General features: G+C 37.0%; 1 protein-coding gene and 1 long non-coding RNA gene across 3 annotated transcripts; one reads left to right on the top strand and one right to left on the bottom strand.

Moving 5' to 3' along the window:
• Positions 1 to 1,439: 1,439 nt before the first annotated feature.
• On the top strand, positions 1,440 to 2,520 carry LOC123314993 (surfeit locus protein 6 homolog). The gene is made up of 2 exons (XM_044900504.1): positions 1,440 to 1,670; positions 1,724 to 2,520. Exons 1-2 carry the CDS (start codon positions 1,550 to 1,552, stop codon positions 2,452 to 2,454), a joined length of 852 nt encoding a protein of 283 aa, XP_044756439.1. The 5' UTR covers positions 1,440 to 1,549; the 3' UTR covers positions 2,455 to 2,520.
• Positions 2,472 to 4,512, bottom strand: LOC123314995. Of its 2 annotated transcripts, none has more exons than XR_006537898.1 (2): positions 4,154 to 4,512; positions 2,472 to 4,102 (listed from the first exon to the last, which is right to left on the bottom strand). It is a non-coding gene; the product is annotated as an uncharacterized LOC123314995 (long non-coding RNA). The 2 variants fall into 2 exon arrangements; XR_006537899.1 differs by having other exon boundaries at positions 2,472 to 4,094.
• Between the last annotated feature and the right edge of the window lie 18,941 nt (positions 4,513 to 23,453).

Raw genomic sequence — 23,453 nt, 5'->3', positions numbered from 1 at the left:
GTACATAATAAGGTGAGGTTAGGCGGGAATTTTGAATCGCGATCCATTGGTGGATCTGATCCCTGAATTCCCTATGCATTTCTCATGGGACTAAAAATGCCGCGCCCGTTTTTGGATATTTTAGTGAATTTCTTAAGATTTATTTCTCTTGGAATGTGTTCTATGATTCTTTCTCGACAAGTTGAAAACAAAATTTCGTAATAAAATGGTATATTTTTTCAATAATGGATCAATATAAAATTGGTCGAGAAGATCCATGGAAGTTTATCGTAGCTTCATTTCGTTTCTAACCTCTGAAGCTGACATCATTCTAACGCGCAAGCCTAGCATGTCATTTTCCTTGTTACGGTTCATGATTGACGTATAGTAGAAATGATCTAGGACATACGGATATATTCCATATAATAATGTGTTCAATTTTGATTTTAGAACATATAATAGCTATTTATGTAACAAGTACATAAATTAGGTCTTTATGGACGAGTCCAAAAGTTTATGGCAGAGCGAGCAAAGCGAGCGAGGCCAATAACTTGGGCGAGTCCATAAAGCCTAATTATGTACAAGTTGCATACAAAGCTTTATGTTCGACTGCAATGCAGAAATTTTATTTTCTGAAATGGCTTATCACTGAAAAACATTAAGTGTGCTTTCGATTATCTTACCTTAGTAACCAGCGACCTTAGCAACCTTAGTAAACACAGTTGTTTACTTCCTTAATTTTGTGACAAACGTCACAATAATCCAAAAAATGGATAGTGCTGGAGAATTTATTTATGTACTTGTTACATAAATAGCTATTATATGTTCTAAAATCAAAATTGAACACATTATTATACGGAATCATTGAACTCTATGGGAACCCCATAGAGTTCAATGTACGGAATATATCCGTATGTCCTAGATCATTTCTACTATACGTCAATCATGAACCGTAACAAGGAAAATGACATGCTACGCTTGCGCGTTAGAATGATGTCAGCTTCAGAGGTTAGAAACGAAATGAAGCTACGATAAACTTCCATGGATCTTCTCGACCAATTTTATATTGATCCATTATTGAAAAAATATACCATTTTATTACGAAATTTTGTTTTCAACTTGTCGAGAAAGAATCATAGAACACATTCCAAGAGAAATAAATCTTAAATCTTAAAATATCCAAAAACGGGCGCGGCATTTTTAGTCCCATGAGAAATGCATAGGGAATTCAGGGATCAGATCCACCAATGGATCGCGATTCAAAATTCCCGCCTAACCTCACTAATATCAAAGCTAATCTTTGCTAATATCTTTGCTAATATGATATGCAAGCAAACAAATTTCCTTTGATAAAAACCTGGAAGAAAAAGATAAGTAACATTCTATGAGCATTTTTACAACTGGTTGTCTCTGTTATTTTTGGTTGTCTCCCTTTCATAGAAATCATAACGTGTTCTGTGATTATAACTTAGGTTAGTTATATTAGTGTTCTGTGTCTGTTAGAACCTCCAAAAATCGTGTTCAATTTTATTTAAGTTTTGTTGATATGGGAATGAAGTAGAAAACGAAAATGCATTTAATATCAGATAATCCAAAAAATATTAGTATTTCTAAAATTGAATCATTGGTGGTGCAAGAGAATGCTTTCATAAAAAAATTATTCGCTGTTACTTGCATGCCTTCAAGAAATGGTAAGTAGAGATCTCATTTCTGAAATGAATATCCGCTAATATATTATTTCCAGAGGACGAAAAAGAAGAGAAATATGAAAGCATGCAGAAGAAACAAAGTGCCAATGATAAAACTAGAGCAAAATCTTTAACTGAATTGCAGGAACGTTTGAATCTCATGAAGGGTAAAAATAATATCAGCTATAAAGACAAGATGCTGAAGAAAGGAATCAAAAACAAATTGAAAAAAAAGACTAAGAGCAATGAAAGAAAAATGCAGAAGAAGCTTGTCGACATTGGGAAAGTAAAAACTGAAGAAGTAAAACAAGAGGTCAATGAAAAAGTAGCGAAACCTGTTTTCAACAGTGAAGGGAAAATGGTGTTTTCCAAATTTGACTTCTCTGATATAGGAAATAAAGAAAAGAAAAAAGGTACAACTGATCCAAAAAAATTACTTAAAAAATTAGAAAAACAACAAGAAAAAATAGTCAACCTAAAAGAAAGTGGGGATTTTGAAAGAGCCACTGAAGTGCAGGAAAAAACAGTATGGAAAAATGCTTTGGCTAAAGCTAGTGGTGAAAAAGTTAGGGATGATCCATCTTTATTGAAGAAATCTATCAAAAAAAGAGAACAAAAACATAAATCTAGTAAAAAGAAGTGGGATGCTAGACAAGAAGCTGTAGAGAAAGGAAAGGAAGAGAGACAGAAAAAGAGACAAGAAAATATAGATAAACGGAAGAAAACTAAGAAAATTAATAAGTTGAAAGCAGCTGCAAAGAAAGGCAAGGTCATTCCTGGGTTTTAGTGAATTAACTTCCATAATATGTACCTATTATTGTTAAGGTTTATTCATTAAAGTATTGATTATTTACATATTTTATTTTATAGCACATGTTCCTCTGTGAACGTGTGGTGAACATGTGCTCTCTGTGAGAATTGAAATGAATTCATATGCCTTGAACGTACTACATAACACTTCATCAAAATACTTAATTTAATTGGTTATCATCTCTAGAAGGAGAAGTCCTTGGAGATAAATAATGCATCCCCCTAGATGGGGCTTCTCACCCGAAGCCATCACCTAACTGATATAGAGAGCTGGGTCTTTACTACGAAAAACTTCTAAAAAACTGCTTGTAATCCTTAATTTTGAGTCACGGATTTCGGAGAAACTATGATTAGTTGTAAGTGAAGAAACCTTATATAACTAGTGAAAAGAAACAGAAGTTTAGTGCACAGTTTTACAAAGCCTAATCAAGAAATCAACAGCTTTACATCACTTAGTCCTAGATTAAGAAGAAATTCTTTATTTTACACCAAAAAAATGGCAATAAAACATCGACTTCTAAGGTCAAAAAATCTTAAAATTACCATCCAGTAGTGGAATGATCATCACAAGCTCTAATGGGATCGCATGGTTCTCATGTACATAGACTGGAAAATAACACAAATTTGGCCTGAATGAGGATGAGAACAGAGCACTACTCATCGGTGCAACGATTCCAGATAATAAAAATCTACTAGATAGCCACAATACTACAATGAAAAGTTCAAAATACAGCGATCTCAAAGTACAAATATCTATAGGCTCATGCAGAAAGCGGTACTGCTAGGGATGGCGAGAATGGTATGCAAGTATAATCAATAATCAGTATTTTTTTTTTTTTTTGGAGCAGTACCTACTCAGTACAGTATGAAAAAACAAAACAAACACAAAATATAAGGCTTGTTCGTAGAGTGGTTCACAACAGTTGTGAACTGTACAGAGTAAGCGCAAATGGATTTTCGCTACCCTAAAATGGAATTGCGCTTGCTCTGTACAGTTCACAACCGTTGCAAACCACTCTACGAACAAAGCTATAGATGAGTGTAAGCTCAACACTATCTATGGGATAAGAAGTAATTTTAAACATATAAAGAAAAAATAGGATGGAGGCAAGTTACGTTGCTACCTCACTAAATTAATGTATATCTGGTGGAGATTAATTTGAAAAATAATCATTCACCACATGGGCGCCATCGCCAAATAAGAAATCAGTTAAGAATCATCTAAGATTCTAAGAGAATGTGCTCCCAAAACCGTATGTTCATCTATTGATGAATCTAGGCCTCAACAATGCAAAATATCTAAGGCGCCAGTCGTTTTAGCAGGCTTCCTTTTTAATTTTGTAGTTTCAGGAGCTCTTGTTTGCTACTACATAGTGGGATAACATCTCTCGTTCCAAGTAAGATTTATCTTTAAAATAAAACTTTACCACTCTAGAGAAGTACAAGCCTCTAAAATCAAATAGGTGTGCTTCCTTGCAGGACAGCTCAGTAGGTAATTGTACTGTAACATTAGTTCCAGAATTATTTTTTGATCAATTTTCAATCTTTTCACATGACTCGGTTGTCCCGCAGGCCGCAATCGAGAATGCCATGTATGGGTGTATGTTAGTTGTGACTCTACCAAACTGAAATAAAGAAGCCTTAATGCCCTTAATTATGAGAAATCTAAAACTAACCTAATGTTTTTGCAACTGATTTTATTGATGGTGCAATCTAAGATGACAATCTATATAATTGGGGGAATCAGAGCTGAAGTGAACCAAGTCCATTCAGCCTAGTTTTGACATGAATGGCTTAGAAGTTGTTTATCACCAATTAATTCGAAAGTGACTTCTTTATTCATTATTATTCTTATGTAAACATATGCTTACATTCTAATCTTTTAATATCTGAATATGGAGGGTAGAGACCCTCCATATATCTGAAGAAGTCACTTTTTAATTAATTGGTGATAAACAACTTCTAAGTAATTCAACTCAAAACTAGGCTGAATGGACTTGGTTCCTCTGACTTCAGCTCTGAACCCCTCAATTATGCCTAGGTACTTGATTTTATGTACTTGCTCTGTCGTTTCGTGAACATTGATGGTGATTGTATCACAATCAAATGATTCACGTAGCCTACTACAGAAATATAGAAATTCTTTTCGAAATTTATTGTATTACTCATGTTTGAATCTTTCGCAAATACCATTAAAATCTTATTTTCTTTTTTTTTCAGATTTGCCTAACTATTCGCCCTGTAGGAAATGGTTGTTCAACCGCATAACTTATGATGTCCCCAACTATATTTTGCCCTAAATAGTACCTCATTATTATATATAAAGCCCGTTTGCAACAGCCGAGAATTCTCTAGAAAATTTACTCGAGATTTCATGCGCCGTGAATTATGTACCGTTAAGCTACATTCACAATCAATTCACGGGCCGAAGTGCACTTCGGCACGGAAGCTTAGCAGATGGCGTTCTCCGTTACCATTCATAATGAAATTCAAGAGAAAATTTCTTGCAAGTTGCAAACTATCACTTCGGCAAGGAATTTCGTGCCGGCTATGGATGATGCTGATGCTTATGTTTTGATCAATTACATTTTTGATTCATTTCATTATTTGGTTCCAAGATTATTGCGAATGGTAAATTTCATGCCGAAGTGCACTTCGGCCCGCAAATTGATTGTGAATGCAGCTTTACATACGCACTCTCGGTAGAATTCTCTGTTCAGTTGCGTACTAAATAGTCTCCGCCCTTTTCTTGCGAGAATTTTGTAGAGAATTCTCCAGAGAATTCTCGGCTGTTGCAAACGGGCTTTAGAAACAAAATTGGTTCAAAAATGGTTCCCATAAAATATTATTCATTGTCAAAAAGTTATCTAGTTTTCTTTTGATTGTTTTCCCGAATATTTATTTATCATTGAGCATTTACTCCAATGACATTGGCGATAAGAGATATAGGTCAATAAGTTATATCCCTTTTTTGTGCAAAGGCTTTATTACTGCTATTTTAAACTCCTTAATTGGCACACAGTAGCTGTATTCGGGTTCGGCTTTCGGACAGTCCGAGAATAGTTCTAGAACTGCGCAGAGGATTCGATACTAGGGCGAAACAGTTTTGAGCAGTTTTAGAACAATTCTCGGACCTTCCAAAAGTCGAACCCGAATACAGCCATTGCCTGTCCCATTCTTAGAACATAAATACCAGCAGAGACCCTTTCTCTATGATAAATACATGGAATGGACATTGACGTGCTAAGCTATGAACAAGGAGATATAGGAGATATAATATCTCCTTGACTATGAATGTATTTGTTGTGGTACGAACATTCGATCACAGATTACAGTAACTGTAATCTATGCATTCGATGCTTTTTTGTAAAATAAATAACGTGCGTTCAAAAAAATTCGTTGTCAAGTAGGCTATGGAATTTTGAACGTCGATATACCGAACATCAGCCTTCAAAATTTCATAGCCTACTTGACGACGAATTTTTTTGAACGCACGTTAAATTTCATAGACATAGAGACATGGACTGAGCAATGTCAGCATGAAATTTTCTTTTTTATAGAAAGAGAGAAATGATCGTCGGGCATTTACCTGTCTCTTTTCTGTTCATATAGGGGTGAGTCCGGACCAATCAAAATTCTAGAAAAAGACAACTGCCTACCCGACGTGCGTTTCTCTCTGTCACTTTTTTTGACCGTATTTCATGCATACCTAGATAGAAAGGGAAGGCACAGTCCATTTCTCTATGTCTATGATAAATTTATATAGCTCCACAGATTACAGAGTAGAAGCTGTATAGCTCCTCCTTTTTGTACTGAAAATTGACGTGACAATGCCAGATTCAACTATCTCAATTGTGATTGCCGATTGGCGACACTAAGCCACTATCTCACTCCAGTCTTTGGACAACAACAAATGTTTATTTTCCATTCCTTGTATCTATGTTCCAAGGTCCCATTGTACTATTTATGGAGAGTATAGAGAGAAGGAGAACGATCGACGTACTAAAAATGTGTCCCCGAAAACGGGAAACATAGGATAGGTGTCGCTGCGATTGCAGCGTGTATCGATAAGGGGTGGGGATTCAAGCATCAATTTGAAATGCATTCAGCCTTCATTTTATTTTATGTTATGTGTCATCGTGGTTTTTCTGATGATTTTTCAAATACCTTTCTTCAAATCTATATTAACTAGGAGTTCTCTGAATTATATGCAATAAAATACAAGTCGAAATCAATGAAATTCAAAAGAAATCACTGATCAAAAAAATTTTACCTACTTTTGTTTATTGAAAGCAGCTATGTTAGTTGGTTTACCGTAATCTTCAAAATTATATAAATCCGTAGTGAGGAGTAGTACACATCAAGACAACAAAAGGTAGCAATCTCAGATTTATCACTTAGGTATTAGAGTAGATTCTGTTGCCAATACTCAGCTGAGAACCGATATAAACCATATATTATCTTATGCCAACAAAATTCTTCAAGAATATCCACTTCCGAACCATGTAGTTTTATTGGTTAGATATTCTTATTCAGAAGAGTCAACTTTCTCACGAGGGATGACAATTTCGAATTCGTTTATAATGAATCCATCATCTTTTTGATATCTTCATCGCAAAAGTGCTCTTGACATACAAATTAATTCGGAGTCGATTCTTGAGGTAAGGTTTTTTTCCACTTTTCTCTCAAAAATGATCTCGGAAATGTTATCTCTTCTCCTTTTCTTTCCGATGGCAAAACACTCTCACACTAGCGCACGCTTCAATTATTTCACAATGGTCATATGTTGTCACAGAACATAAACATCAATATGTTGTCCTCTTATCAAAAATCGAAAATAATAATATTCCTATCATCTGTCACCAGGAAAACAGTTCTCTCAGCAGTCCCAGCCAACTTCAACTAGTTTAAATCAAAATTTCGCACTCTCGTGATGGCCAGCGCGCCTGTTGGCAAAAGCATGAACTTCCCTATTGGTACATATTTTACATAGACATAGAGACTCTATGTGTCTATGATATTTTAGGGTACAAAGCAGCGATCGTTCTCCTTCTCTCTACTCTCCATAGTAGTAGTTATTATTCATTAATAAAATAGAGCAATGATATTATCTTCAGCGTTTGCGCAGCAATTATGTCAGATTTTTTTTTCAGTTTATGTATTATATCAACAATTTCTTAACAATTTGTATACAAAATATTCTTTCGATGAGCCGAGTTACAATTAACACGTTTTATACCAGGTGTATTGTATGAGATCTACCGTCTGTTCCGATATTCCTGAACAGTACTGTCAGTATTTCAGAGACGATGCCTATTGGACCAGTTCGAGTTCTATTGTTATTCGATTGCGGGTAAGATGTCTAAAACTCTGGTGTATTCACTGATTCGATTTTGTTTTTAATTTCGTGAGGATATGCAAGGAGATATATAGATATATCTTCCTGGGGATATGGGATCAATTTCGTTTTTCCCACTGTAGGTAGCGCTGTTTAGAATTTGACAGAGCATTGTCAATTGATATTTGAAAATAATTTGAATACTTTGTACGACGTACGAATATGTTGTATTTATAAGCGATTATTGGTGTGTGAAAATATATTAGTTTCGAGAAAGGGGTGTAGAACATTCATTCATTCAAAATGTCGTTCAATAAGTTCAGTTTTCTGTATGGACAATGAAGAACTACAGCTAAGAATTCGGTGTTGTTGGAATTTGAAGCAGAACCAAATCAGATGAACGAACAGTCGGGGCCGATATAGCTAAGTTTTATGGAAACTTCAGCAATATTTCAAAGAAACTGTATTGGAAATACGTAATGTGAATTGTAAGCATGTATTGAAAATCAGAAATACATAGGTAAATCTATTCGAGTCTGTTACTTCAAATATTCTTCCTGGTCACAAAACAAAACCATCCTCTTGTTTTGTCGCTCAGGATGTTTGTTTTCCGATCTCAACAAGGTCAATATTGAAATTCAATACAAGGATTGGAATTCGAATTTCGCGCCCCTCAATTATAAAACAGAAAACTGTTATTAAACAGTTTTTCTGTAGTGATAATACGTTTTCAGCGCCATCTCATTGTCAAATGTGTTTTCACTGGCCAAAATGTAGTCGGTTTTTAGTACTAGCGATATGAGGGCGTTTCCTATCTTTCTACTCTATAATCTTTGGCAAATACATAACTATAAGACACTTACCGTCGGTGTCGAATTCATGTTCGAAATGTATATAACTTCGACACTGATGTCGAATTTATGACCCCACGAGAATTTTCGAAGAAGAAAAGATGTATTGGATGCGAAAGAATTTCAAGAATACTGTGAAGAAGGATGAACTATTATGTTTGTGAAGAATTGGGTACATGAATTCGACACTCAGATGCTGCATGAATAATTTATATCACTCAGAATTGGAAAATTCATAAAAGGCAACATTCTTGTTGAGAAAAGTCTACTCAACAATAGTTTGAAATGGTGTCGATTCGTACTACTTATCTTATAAGAAATCACCCACTGAAATGCAATTCTACACATGCGTCAATTCACATACCTTTCAGGTTCAAATTAAATATGGAGGATGTGGGTAATATTGTTTCCTGGAAATCGATTTGTTATCTGAGTACTACTAGATGCCGTTTCACCCAGAATGAGGAAGTAAAGAATTGAAAAAACCATAGCATAATGAATAATCTCCACAAGTGTCGTATTTTAGGACACTGTCTAAATTAGGATCATTCACTTATCCTAGATATCAATAAAGGATTAAGCTCTGTTGGAGCCTTTTCCCGGTTTTCGGGCTCATGGTGGTGGTCGGGTTCTTCCTCCTCTCATTGACCCAGGTGTTATTGGGTTTCCCAGGAACTTGCGTACCGTTCCAGCCGTCCCCAGCAGTACCGCTTTCTGCATGACTCTATACGCGCTGTGCATATTTGTATGTGGCGCCCTCGGTGGCAGTTTGAAGCAAAATCGTTAGTAAAACAAACCGTATTTACTTTGCCGTAGCAGTTGAAAGATGATAAAGTGGTGTTAATATTTCTGTTATTTTCGACGATATGTGGAACGTTTGAGTTTATTCAATTTTTCGATAAAGTAGAAATAATATTGAAAATGAATTCTCAATGTCCGGACGTATATTTGGTTTTGTCCAATTCAAGTTTCTCCAGATTATCTGTCAGTTTCTTCGGTATCAGACCTGTTGATGAAATGACAATAGGAATGGTCTTGATATCTTTCAATTTCCATCGTCCCCTGGTTTGTTCCTCGAGGTCTATGTATTCAGAAATTTTTTCGATTTGCAGTAATATGACTTCAGGTGTATTGTGCGTAATTTTCCGGTCTGTGAGAATCACTGTGCGATCCCAGTAGAGCTTGTGATCATTCTCCAATACAGAATCTGGATGGTAATTGTAATAAGGAACCTTTCGTGACCTTGAAAGTTGGCATTTTATAGCCAATTCTCGGTGTGGCAACAGCATCATGTCTATTCTTGTACTTCGTGCCTGCGAACTTCTGGCATCCCCCAGTGATGTGCTCGATGGTCACATGTGTCGCACAGTCATAACGACAGCTATCGTCCGCTACTGAGGCATCCTTGGCGATATATTTCATGTAGTTACTTGTTGGAATCACTCGATCTTGGATGGCAATGATGTCTCAGGAAACAACCTTCCGGAAGTCAACCAGTAGTTCGACGCAGATATGTCGACATAATCATGGACCTCGCTCTTGTGTCTCCCATGTAAAGGCTTACCAATCTGTTTCTGCATTTTGCTTTCTGCAGAGTGTTCGAAGATTTCTTTAAGTGATAAGTCATATTTATTATTTTTCTATATATAGATATATAAGGTAGATATATGACAACTACAATTCAAACACAATAAACAAAATCATGTGAAAGTATCATTCTCTAAAAATAAGAGAGAAATAGAGAGCAGTCCTCAACAGCATTCTTTTCATCTCCAGACTGAATCGCTTTTTATCCAACCTCTTAAAAGAATTCGGAACTCTATTGTAAAAAACAGCACCCCAATGGTCAATGAACTGTTGGGATGAAGTAAGTCGATACTCGATGGTAAGGAATCTCCAAAGCAGATTTGTTTCTAGTATCAAAAGCATGGCTGTTCATGTTTCTTGGAAATTGTTCAATATTTTGGTGGACATATTTCAAACAGGCTAGTATATACATACTCTCTCACGAATTTCCTCTGGGTCCGAACCCCTCACCAATACAGAGGTATCATCAGCATATAAGGTAATTCCATAACATTCCATACTTTCCAGTATGTCATTGATAAAAATAGGGATCAGTATAGGACGCAGGACCGAGCCCTGCGGTACTCCTTTACATGCCTGGTACATTCGCATGCCTGGGCAACAACAGCCAAGAGAATAAGGAAACCAATTCCGAAACATTCACATGGAGATACGCCAAGGGATATAAAGGAACTTATAAAAAAGAACAGAAGACTCAGAAAAATCTACAGAACAACAAAAAGAGGAGAAGACAAGAAGAAACTGAATAAGCATAGTCAGATATTGAAAAATGCTTTAACAGAACTGCGTAATAACAGATGGCACCAGAGATTAAGGGAACTGAATACAATAGATCACTCGGCTTGGAAAATGCAAAAACGCTTACGACGAGAACAGACAGTTATACCTCCACCGCATGGAGCAAACGGAATGGTATATATGAGACTTGAAAAAGCCGAAGCACTTGCCGACTCAATGGGGGCTACCGTTTTTTTGCTCACCAGTTGGCGCCTTTGTAGAGTGAGGTCCTGAACATAGACAAACTAATGCAAGATTTGTTTATCTACGATGACGGGAACTTGTCATTTCACAGATCAAAATATTGGAGAAATTGAATATATAAATATTTGGTTACTAATCAATATCTTGTTCGTCATGTGTGTAAGTCCCTTTCTGACAATGATTTGGCTTCACTTATTTTATAGCATTAAACACGTAATATCAATAAAAGTATTATAGATATATGAAAACCATAAACTTAATATTAATCATATAGTTGAGTCTATGATTTGGACCTCACGCTACACTAGCACATCTAGCGGCGAATTCACACGCGGTAGCCCTCATTGAGAGAGAAGCCAGAATGAATTACAGAAATGATGATGACAATGAAGATCTAGAAGAAGAAGTGGAGGCAAACGAAGAACTGATGATGGAACCACCGGAAACCGAAATCATTCCAAAACCGGCTTCACCAACAGAAATCAAAGAGATCATAATGAAACTGAAAAACCGGACAGCACCGGGAGAAGATAGGATAACGAATTATATGAAGAAATTGCCTAGAAAAGGAATAGCAGCCTTGACGAATATAACAAACGGATTGATGAGGACCGAATACTACCCAAAGAGATGGAAAACTGCAGAAATGATAGTTTTCAACAAGCCTGGAAAGGAACGGAAATTTCCTCATAATTATAGACCAATCAGCCTACTATCAGCACTAGGAAAAGTCGTCGAGAGGGTTATCGCCAAAAGGCTGAATGAGGAAACAGAAATGTTGAAGGTAATTTCACCCGAACAATTTGGATTTCGACGAGAACACTCGACTGAATTCCAATTACTACGGCTCATAGAATACGTCACCAAAGGAATGCAGACCAAACAGGCCACAGGATTAGTTCTGATGGATATCGAGAGAGCTTTTGATAGAGTATGGCACGAAGGCCTAATCTACAAGGTTAAAAAAAGCAGGATATTCGACCAAGCTATGCAAGATTATAAGGAACTATCTGAGGAATAGAAACTTTTATGTGAAGATAGATGGAGCAACCTCTCAAACCAGACAATTGGAAGCGGGAGTGCCTCAAGGATCGGTACTTGGACCTCTGCTTTACGTAATATACGTTTATGATATCCCGAAGAATGCTAGAAATATGCTCACCTTGTACGCAGATGACACAGGAATAGCGTTCAGACATCGACGCCCAGAGATCATACACCGGAGAATGAAGGCCATAGATGAATTACTCAAATGGTGCATCAATGGAAGACTCAAGCAATATTACTGCAAAAGAGAAGATTGAGGATGGAAGAAAACCTTGAAGTTGATGGAGAAGAGGTTGAATGGAAAAATGAAGCAACATACCTAGGAGTGACGCTTGACAGAGGACTTACATGGAAAAACCACATCAAATGTGCTGTTGATAAAACAAAAGCCGCAATGAGTAAACTTTATCCACTCATAGGCAGAAGAAGTCATATGAATAAGAACATCAAGTTGACGATGATTAAAACTATTGCGCGACCACAACTCGCATATGGATCGGCGGCATGGGGCTTCGCAGCCAAGACCCACATCAAGAGAATACAGGCCACTGAGAATAAACTCCTTAGAATGGCGATGGACGTACCCTGGTTTGTTAGGAACAAACAAATCTACAAGGACTTGGAATGGGAACTAGTTACATAATTTATGAAGAGAAAGGCGGAAAGGATATTCGACAAAGCCAAACAACATCCAAATGAGGAACTACGAAGATTAGTGGACTACGAAGAAGCTAGAAGGTCAAGAACCTACCACCGAAGACCGAGAGATCAGTTAAGGATTTGAATGTAACCAAAGAAGAGCTTAACCTATAAAAGCTATAGGCAGCATACAACTATCAACACGACTATGATCGTGTGAGAGTCCAGAAACCATAAGAGTCAACTGGTTAATAGGCAAAATGCCCGGAACCTGTGAAGAAGCAGTTAAGGGTTTTTAGTGGGTCTCGAGCTCAGAGAGTGAGAATCCCCACACTGTTCCCCCTCAGCAGAGGGTGTGTTCGTCTGTTTTGCAGATTTTCCCCCTGCTACACACCAAAAAAAAAAAAGTGAAAGACCCTGTATAGATCAAACATTGTAATATTTGCATCTAGAGACATCTTACCCATGATATTAGAAATAAATATACAATTTGGAGTGGGGGTAAGAGAGTGTCACGACCCTGGCTTTTTGATTACTTCCACATTAGATGATTTTTATATTGAAAACTGTCATTTCTAACCCTAACAGGTTTGATCCAAAGAAGAATACATTACAATACCGTTGGACAAATCAAAAATTCCTCGACCTCCAAGAGATGTCGTGGTAGCTCTGTTCGTTCTATTGAGCTTTTAGGGTGTTGTTTTTGATGATTCGTCAGCATTGTTCTTATTTTTCTCTGTAGGGCTGCTAAATCGGTGGTGGTCCAAGTGATGATACGGATTCAGTGCTGAGCAAGCGTAGGTATTAATTGCTTTGATCAGATTCTTGCTGTCTAGACCACTCTTCCTTATCTTCTTAGTGTTCTAGTGAACTTCTCAGCTAGATACCTGCACGTATTTTCTTCTTTCAATGCTTCGATTTCTGCACCTTCCTTATTGAGTTTGAATAAGGTATACCGTTTCTATTTTGCCTCTCCATTAAATATAATCTTCCCAATAGGGAAGACTACATTTTTCCAGTCCAACTTTCATTTTTATTCCTTCAAAGAATTTTGCTACCATTTTCAGCATCCGTTAAATTTGATTTTTAGTAGATGCAAACGTTTTAAATTACCTATCCATGCAAAGAAGATGATTCAGCTTCATCATACTTATGTCCAATGCCGTACTTGATGGCAAATCCGTAGTCCGTAGAATTCAATCTATGAGACAAGGGATTCACGGCCATGCAGAACCACAGGAGTCTCAGCGAGTCTCCTTGGAAAATTCCGCGTCACCAGTTGTGATGGGGCCATCTGCTACTTTCTTCTGTAGACTGGTGCGCCAGGTTGACATGGCGTTTTCCAGTAACTTAACAATATGGGGATATATTTTGTAAATTTTCAAGATCATCAAGAGCCATTCGTGCGGTATGGAATCGAATGCTTTTTTGTAGTCTACATAAAGATTCCTTTGTTTAGAGAATGCTTGATTGCAGATAACTGAATCTATTATTAGCAGAGGCGTAGCAAGCTCTTGTGACACCCGGGGCGGAATTTCAACATGTCGCCCCCCAACATTACATAACATTGTTGAGCCTTTTTTGTTTGTTAACAAAATTACAAGTTTTTATTTGAAGTGTTTGAAACATGGGCATAGAGGTGTGAAGGGCAACACGTAAAATATTATATTTCAATGAAAAAAATCAGTTTTTTGCACAAATTCAACAACTTATCAGCATCTTTTCTTTCAGAACTTCTTTTTTCTGACTTTGCTCTCTGCAAACTGAGAAATAGTCTCATCAAAGTCGATCCCTCTGGCTACACCATGCTCATTGGATAAAATAGCCAAGCAAGATAGTCGAGCTTGGCTCATAGTAGATCTGAGATAATTTTGAATAAGCTTAGTTTTGGAAAAACTCAGAAACACGTAATGTAAGGTAAACTCCAAGTGCTAACGTTAAATTTGGAACAGAATCTGGAAGCTCATACTCGACATTAAACTGCAATAGTCTCAAAGAACTCCACTTCAGAGCTTCTTCTTCAGGAACGCTAGCCGAACTCAGACGTGGGATTTCTTTCAAAATGTCTTCTGAAGACATTTTCTTATAACTCCAAACTAAACTGCCAACTAATTCTAGCAATTCAGTTTCTGAACTCTTCAGCAAGTTCTTGGTCTGCAAGATAGCACACCTGAGTGATATCACTTCCATGCCTTGGCAACGAGTGTTTATTTTTTGTTGAAACGTGTCAATGCACCCTAACATCGATCGTCCGATATCTTTTTCTCCGGCATAGATTTCCTTCTTCTGAAGGTTCTTTTTTTGGCGGTAGGAATTTTCATCTCGTCACAAATACCTTTCGCAAATTCCATTGCCTGTTTTCAATCAAAAAGGCTATTAAACTTCTCATTATGATGAGGCACTTTTCGACACTGTAGGAATAAGTGTCGAAAAGTTCCTCATAAGAATGAGAAGTTTAAAAGCCTTTTTTCTTCTAGTGCACTATTCCATAGACTCAAATAGCACAGGAATGAAAAATCACATTCTGCAGTTAATAAAGTTTGAGCTGCTCTTCAAGTGTGGATAGTTTCTGAAGGGTCACAAAGTTCCTCAATGCTATGTCGGCAATCTTCTTGGAACTTTGGAATACAGTCTTAACAGCTTCATACTGAGCACTCCACCTTGTCAGTCCTCCTGCTACTTCTCAACAGATCGACCTTCACTAAATTGCGAAAGTGTGCATAGGTAGATTACCTACCTCTGCTCCTCATCCTATCACATTTCGAACTATCAAAACGCGTGGGAAAACAAAACTCACCCAAATTCCTAAATAGCTGCCAGATCAAGGGCGGATCCAGGATTTTTCTGGGGGGGGCACAACGGGCAGATGAGCAAAAAAATCAACAGTAACTGTGAGAAATGAACTTCACTTTTATTTTTAAGAGTTCAAGTATGTATAGAAAGATCCGCCCGTCTGAGGGGGGCACGGGGGCCCGTGCCCCCCCCCCCCCTAAATCCGCCCTTGTGCCAGATCGAAGAGGTAGAATAATCTGGACCACTGATTCAATATTTTATTTCTGTACGATTATACGTACACCACGGCACCAATAACACAGCTAGTCTAGATTACCACAAAGAAGCAAAAGCAATAAACGAGTAAACGGCGCTTGCGTATTATTGCTGTCGAATTTAGGTACTGACGCAGACGCACTGAGGATGAATGACGAAATAAAACTACTGGAAGAGGCAGGCGCAGTGGAAATATAATGGGTCATAAATCACTCCACTCGGACACTCGCTGCTCCTACTCTATTCAGCCCTGACTACAAGTTTCCTTCTCGACGCCATCGTACTCTTTACTCACTGTTCCGCTCCTCTCTTAGTAGCCATTTTCAAAGATTAACCTTCCTCTTTGCCATTATACGATATCTATCCTAATAGATAATCGTACTTCACCCACAATTTTAGCGATCGTACGTAAACTATATCTAAAATCGATCCGACTTAGATGTACTTCTTTATTTTTTGCTAGGAAAATACGCTCTAATCAAATATAAGCCTCTCAAGATACATTTTTGTCACCCCCACAGTTCTGGCACCCGGGGCGGTCCGCCCCCTCCGCACCCCCCTTCCTACGCCTCTGATTATTAGCAGTTCTTTGCATCCTCGTCTTTGGCGCATGCTTTCTGTTGTGTGGCGATGATCTTATTCTTTTCACAATGGTTATAAATGCGGTTTGAAATGCACGTGAAGCGTTGGAAGGCATGTGAATCATGTGATTGGTCGATTTTTAGATGGATCAACAGGGATAATAAAACAAAAACAAAAAACACACTTCCTTTAAAGTTTTACTCTTTGGCGATCGATTTCGGTTGTCAAACCATCATCAGGCCAGCTGAAAAGTATATATGTGTTTTCTCAAAATTTCATCACTTAAATTCATGTAGGCATTGTAGTAAGAATGTGCAATCTTACCGTCAATGAGGTAGTCTCTTTTATAAAAATCATTAGACTCTCGACAACAAACAATGTGGAAGAATGTTGTTGTTGAATTTCTTCTGGTCGGTATGTGGTGAAATTATTCGATACGTAGCCTAAACGAAAGTGTAAGTTAATTTAAGTTGTCATCTGTCACGTTTCTAATGTTAGGGGGTATGTTAGGGAAATTAGTTATCTTTATTAGGCTGCCCTCTCTAAGGTTGAAATCTGATAGTTCGTTAAGTAAATGTCGATTATCTCTGTTCTTTAAAATCTCCAATTGTTCTAGCATTGTTAGTTTATAAAAATTATGACCTTTATGTAATATTTTCAAGTTATCGAATTCTATGTTATGTTTACATTCGTTGATATGGCATCCTAATGCTGACTTGGGGTGATTTTTACTGTGTTCGTCGAAACGTTTTTTCATATTACGTGTAGTCATGCCGATGTAAAAAGCAGGACAGCTTGAACAATTTATCTGTTATACTCCACTTTCTTCCTCTCGTTTAGTTTTGGTTTTGTTGTTGACTAATAGGTTATCGATTGTTTTATGTCGTTTGTTTATCAGTGTGTAGTCGTATTTCGTAATATTTCGCTGTATATTTTCGTGTAAGCCTTTATAATATGGTACTGTTAAGTAGAGTCTTTTTTTTGTGATATGGGGGTAGATTTTCTTCATTGTTATTTTTCTTTTTATTGTGTTGTATATTTGGTCGATGTATTCTTTAGTGTATAGGTTATTTGTGCCTAGTTGATACATTATAATAGACACTGCTTCCGTGCGGACGTGTCTGTGAGAGCTCCATAGTTTGTTACGGCGGTACCCGTGTAATTTGAAAATTTCTACTGCATTTTTCTTCGATCCGAACCTATTTTGTTTTGTTGTCGCGGCTGTCGATACGCTTGTCTTATTTTTCTTGTTGCGCCGTGAAAATATTGTTGAATCAGCAATGTTATTGTGCCGTAAATGCAATAAATCAATATCAAGAAAAAGTCCTTTCGTCACCTGTACTGGTTTTTGTGGAGGCGATTATCATATGAATGGTACATGTTCTGATATCAAGAGGGGTCAGCTGGCCGCTATCAAGGAACTTCCCGGCGCTGGTTGGAAATGTGCGTCATGCCGCGAGGGATCCCCCGGTTTACGCAGTGGCGTACCTTCGGCGACGATGGTGGCCCGTCCGAGTCTCTCTCGTGATTTGCCGACTAGGATCCGCGGTGACGATCGGGGTCCTGACGAGGTTGAGGTTGGGGACGAGATCCCGGTGAGTTCATCTTCTGTTATTGATCGTCTAACTAGAGAAATAGGGGAATTGAAGAGGACTGTAATTTTTTGCTTCGACAAAATAATTGATTTTGAGAATAAACTTCTGCATTTTAATGATGTGATAGCAGCCGTGTCGAAATTGGAGAGCGAAAATAGTAATCTCAAAAAAGAAGTATCGCTTCTTAATGCAAAAATCAACAACATCGAAAAACATAATAGACAGAATAACATTGAGATACAGAATGTCCCCTATAAGTCTGGTGAAAACCTGATTGAGATGGTTAATTCCATTGGGTCGTCTATGGGGGTCCAAGTTGAGCCCAGAGCGATCGATTATGTCACCAGGGTTCCAACATCAGTCAAGGATAAACATAAGAATATTATAGTTCGATTTTCCAATAAAAATGATCGTGATAATTTTCTGGCCAACTACCGTAAAAAGCGTGCTACGATGGGTAGTACTCATGCTGGCATAACGGTGTCGAATGTGGCCGATAGACTCTATATAAATGAACATCTTACATTGGCCGACAAGATAATTTTTAAGCAGGCTCGTGAGCTGGCAAAACATAAAGGATATAAATATGTGTGGACACACAATGGAAATGTTCTCATTCGTAGGGATGACAATTCAAGGATCATCCACATATCTTCTGAGAACGACATATCTCGACTTTAAGTGGTTGAATTTATATTTTTGTTGATAGTGGTTACTCCATTGATGAATGGTTCTATAAGTGTTTATTATCAGAATGTTCGTGGTCTGAGGACTAAGCTTGATGACTTTAGATTGGGTGTTGGCTCTAACGGGCATGACTTATTGTTTATATCTGAGTCGTGGCTTAATTCGAGGATATTTGATAGTGAGTTGGTTGACCTTGACGAGTACTCGATTTTTCGAAGAGATCGAGCTTCTACTTCTAGTGCTCGAGTGGATGGGGGTGGTGTTCTTGTGGCGATCAAGAGAAAATTGAAGCCCTTGCTGGTTTATGATTTTCAAAGTGAAGCAGAGGACATTTGGGTAAAAATCATGATAAACAATACTACAATTTTTTTATGTTGTGTGTATATACCCCCATCTGATTCCAATGCTGCATCGTTCTTTCGAGAAAAATTATCTCAAAACATGGCTAAGATAAAGAATCACTTTGTTCTGATTTTGGGTGACTTTAATTTGTCGAAGTTACAATGGGTTAAGGGTGACAGTGTGGGTGTCTTTGATGCCATTGATGTCCACAGTAAATACGAAGATCTTATAGATACATTTTCATTTTGGGGGTTATTGCAATTTAACTTCATTAACAATTGTAATGGTAGGATTCTTGATTTAGTTTTGTGTAATTCTCAAATTGTTAGTAATATAACTAGTTGTAACACTCCAGTTGTGCCTGAGGATAAATATCACCCCTCCATTGAATTTTTGTTAGATATTCAGGATTGCAAATATTTGAGAAATAGTGAATGTCTTCTCAGGCGTAATTTCAGGCGTGCTGATTATGATGCGATCAATCGTGCAGTTGCCAGAATCTCATGGTCTGATCTATTTGATTGCAACAATATTAATTATATTGTGGATATATTTTATGATATCATTTATGATATCATCGATCTTCTAGTACCTAAACACAGAGTTAATAAGCACTATCCACCTTATTATTCTAAAGAGTTAATCAAGCTGATTAAACGTAAAAATAAAATACATAGAAAATGGAAAACGTATAGAAATTTATCAGATCGACTTAAGTTCGAAAGCTTGCGTACATTGTGCAAGAGGATGATCAGGCGTGATTTTGTCAGGTACAGATCATCTGTTGAATGTGAATTGGAAACTAATCCAAGAAACTTTTTTAAATTTGTATCTGTCAAGGATAGGGTGTTCAGCTGTCCCGATTGTATGTCATACGGCAACCGATCTGCGAAGGGGGGTAAGGATATAAGTGATCTGTTCGCAGACTATTTTGAAAGCGTTTACAACCCGTCGACTCGTAGTGGTGATAGTGATATTGGGTGTCTTCCTGATTCCTTTATTTTAAATTCAGTCAGTATTACTGTGGATGATGTTGTACGTGCTATACTGTCCCTGGATGTTAGTAAGGGTCCTGGCCCTGACTGTATACCAGCGATATTCGTTCGATCCTGTTGTGTGTCAATTGCGGAGCCTTTGAGCATTATATTTAACAAATCTCTGACCTCGGGGGTGTTTCCGGAACGCTGGAAATTGGCTTGCATAGTTCCAGTTTTTAAATCGGGTAGTAAGTTGTGCGTTGAGAATTATAGACCAATAAGTAAACTATCCATCTTTGAGAAGTTGTTTGAGTCTTTGATATATCCCCATTTGTTCCATCTTGTGAAATCTCAGATAATTCCTGAGCAGCATGGCTTCTTCAAGGGGCGTTCAGTTGAGACTAATTTAGCCACTTTTACTGAGTTTTTGTTGGGTAGCCTCGATGAGGGAGTCCAGGTTGACGTTGTCTATACAGATTTCAGTAAGGCATTTGATAAAATATCTATTAGAGTACTTATTGCGAAATTATACAGGGTTGGAGTCTGCGGATCTCTCTTGAGATGGTTTGAGTCTTACTTAAGTAATAGGTCACAATATGTGTCAGTTGAGGGATTTGAGTCACGTTATATGTCTGCTTCCTCTGGGGTGCCGCAGGGATCTCATTTGGGACCTTTATTGTTTATAATTTACATCAATGATTTAGTAAAATGCTTTAAGATATGCAGAATATTGTTGTTTGCCGATGATTTGAAAATCTTCATGAGGATTCGTGGCTCAAATGACTGTCAGCTTTTGCAGGAGGACGTTGACAACTTTTCGATGTATTGTGCGGGGGCTGATTTATTTATCAATATAAGCAAATGTCACATAATTAGTTTCACCAGAAATAAAAATCCGGTGATCTTCCCTTATTCTATTCTGCATTCACCGCTGACGCGTCTATATCACGTACGAGATTTGGGTGTAACATTTGATTACCAACTGAAATTCAACATACATATTGACAATATTGTAACATCTTCAGCTCAGATGCTTGGCTACATATTGAGACAGAGTCGATCGTTTTCCAACGATAGATCCATTATTACCCTCTATTATTCATATGTATACAGTAAATTGAACTTTGCTTCGGTTGTATGGAATCCCTTTTATAAAACCTACATAGAGCGACTTGAAAAAGTCCAAAAGAAATTTCTCCGCAGTATGGCGTTTAGGTGTGGTTTACGTTTGAATAGGGGTGATCCTGGAAATTATGATGTAAGGTTGAGACATTTCAATATGATAAGTTTGGAAAACCGCCGAAAGATGAGTGATGTAGTATTTGCTCATAAGTTGCTTAGTAATCGGTTGGAATCGCCGGGGCTTATCTCGCAGTTTTGCTTTCATGCTCCATTAAGGAGGTTAAGACAGTTGGACACCTTCGTCCTGCCCTTGAGAAGTACTAACAACGCCAAAAATTCCCCTATTGTAAGGGTACTTGAGCGGTGCAACCATTTCAAAACTATGATTGATATCTTTCATCACGATGAAAATAAAGTAAAGAAATATTTAAGATGTTACTTCTTGAGATTTTCAAATGATTTGGGGGGTGAGGTTATGTAGTTGACAATGCAGTATATTTGTTTGTTACATCTTTTTATAATATTCAATTCATACTAGTTTAGTTTGATTAATTTTTATGTGCCTCTGTAATAGATTAATTTATTTGTGAACATTTTTTTGGGTATTTGTTTACCTGTGTTTGTTCCTCTGTTGAATAAATAAAATAAATAAATAAATTATACTTATTTCTTTTTTGTAATTTTCGGGGGATAAGGGAACATTAAGAATTCTATGAAACAAAAAATTGAAGGCGGCTCTTTTCATCGATGGTGCATGATAAGAATGATATGGGATAATATTGTCAGATTTTGTAGGTTTTCTATAAATTTCAAAAGAGAACTTATTGCCTATGTCAAGAGAAATCGTCAGGTCGAGGAAGTTTATGGTATTCGATATTGAATGTTCTAGGGTGAACTTTATTTTAAATTTGGAATTAATAGTTGTGAAGAATTCTTTCAGTTCCTCTTCTGTTCCCTCCCAGATGCAAAAGATATCGTCTACATATCGTTTCCATGTAATAATGTTATATTTAAAAGACATTTTCATTATTTGTTTTTCTACGTGATTAACATAAAATTCCGCTATTAGTCCACTGGCTGGTGAACCCATTGGTAGGCCATCTTTCTTCACATAATTATTATTGTCAAACATGAAAAAATGTAATGAGATGTAATGAAACTAAGTACTTTAATCTCAGAACAAAATTTTTTCATGTTTGACAATAATAATTATGTGATGAAAGATGGCCTACCAATGGGTTCACCAGCCAGTGGACTAATAGCGGAATTTTATGTTAATCACGTAGAAAAACAAATAATGAAAATGCCTTTTAAATATAACATTATTACATGGAAACGATATGTAGACGATATCTTTTGCATCTGGGAGGGAACAGAAGAGGAACTGAAAGAATTCTTCACAACTATTAATTCCAAATTTAAAATAAAGTTCACCCTAGAACATTCAATATCGAATACCATAAACTTCCTCGACCTGACGATTTCTCTCGACATAGGCAATAAGTTCTCTTTTGAAATTTATAGAAAACCTACACAATCTGACAATATTATCCCATATCATTCCTATCATGCACCATCGATGAAAAGAGCCGCCTTCAATTTTTTGTTTCATAGAATTCTTAATGTTCCCTTATCCCCCGAAAATTACAAAAAAGAAATAAGTATAATATATCAACTAGGCACAAATAACCTATACACTAAAGAATACATCGACCAAATATACAACACAATAAAAAGAAAAATAACAATGAAGAAAATCTACCCCCATATCACAAAAAGAAGACTCTACTTAACAGTACCATATTATGAAGGCTTACACGAAAATATACAGCGAAATATTACGAAATACGACTACACACTGATAAACAAACGACATAAAACAATCGATAACCTATTAGTCAACAACAAAACCAAAACTAAACGAGAGGAAGAAAGTGGAGTATATCAGATAAATTGTCAAGCTGTCCTGCTTTTTACATCGGCATGACTACACGTAATATGAAAAAACGTTTCGACGAACACAGTAAAAATCACCCCAAGTCAGCATTAGGATGCCATATAAACGAATGTAAACATAACATAGAATTCGATAACTTGAAAATATTACATAAAGGTCATAATTTTTATAAACTAACAATGCTAGAACAATTGGAGATTTTAAAGAACAGAGATAATCGACA

Source organism: Coccinella septempunctata, chromosome 6, assembly GCF_907165205.1.
Source record: "Coccinella septempunctata chromosome 6, icCocSept1.1, whole genome shotgun sequence".
NCBI classification, from domain to species: Eukaryota; Metazoa; Arthropoda; class Insecta; order Coleoptera; family Coccinellidae; genus Coccinella; species Coccinella septempunctata.
This window is presented reverse-complemented; position numbering and strand designations above follow the sequence as displayed.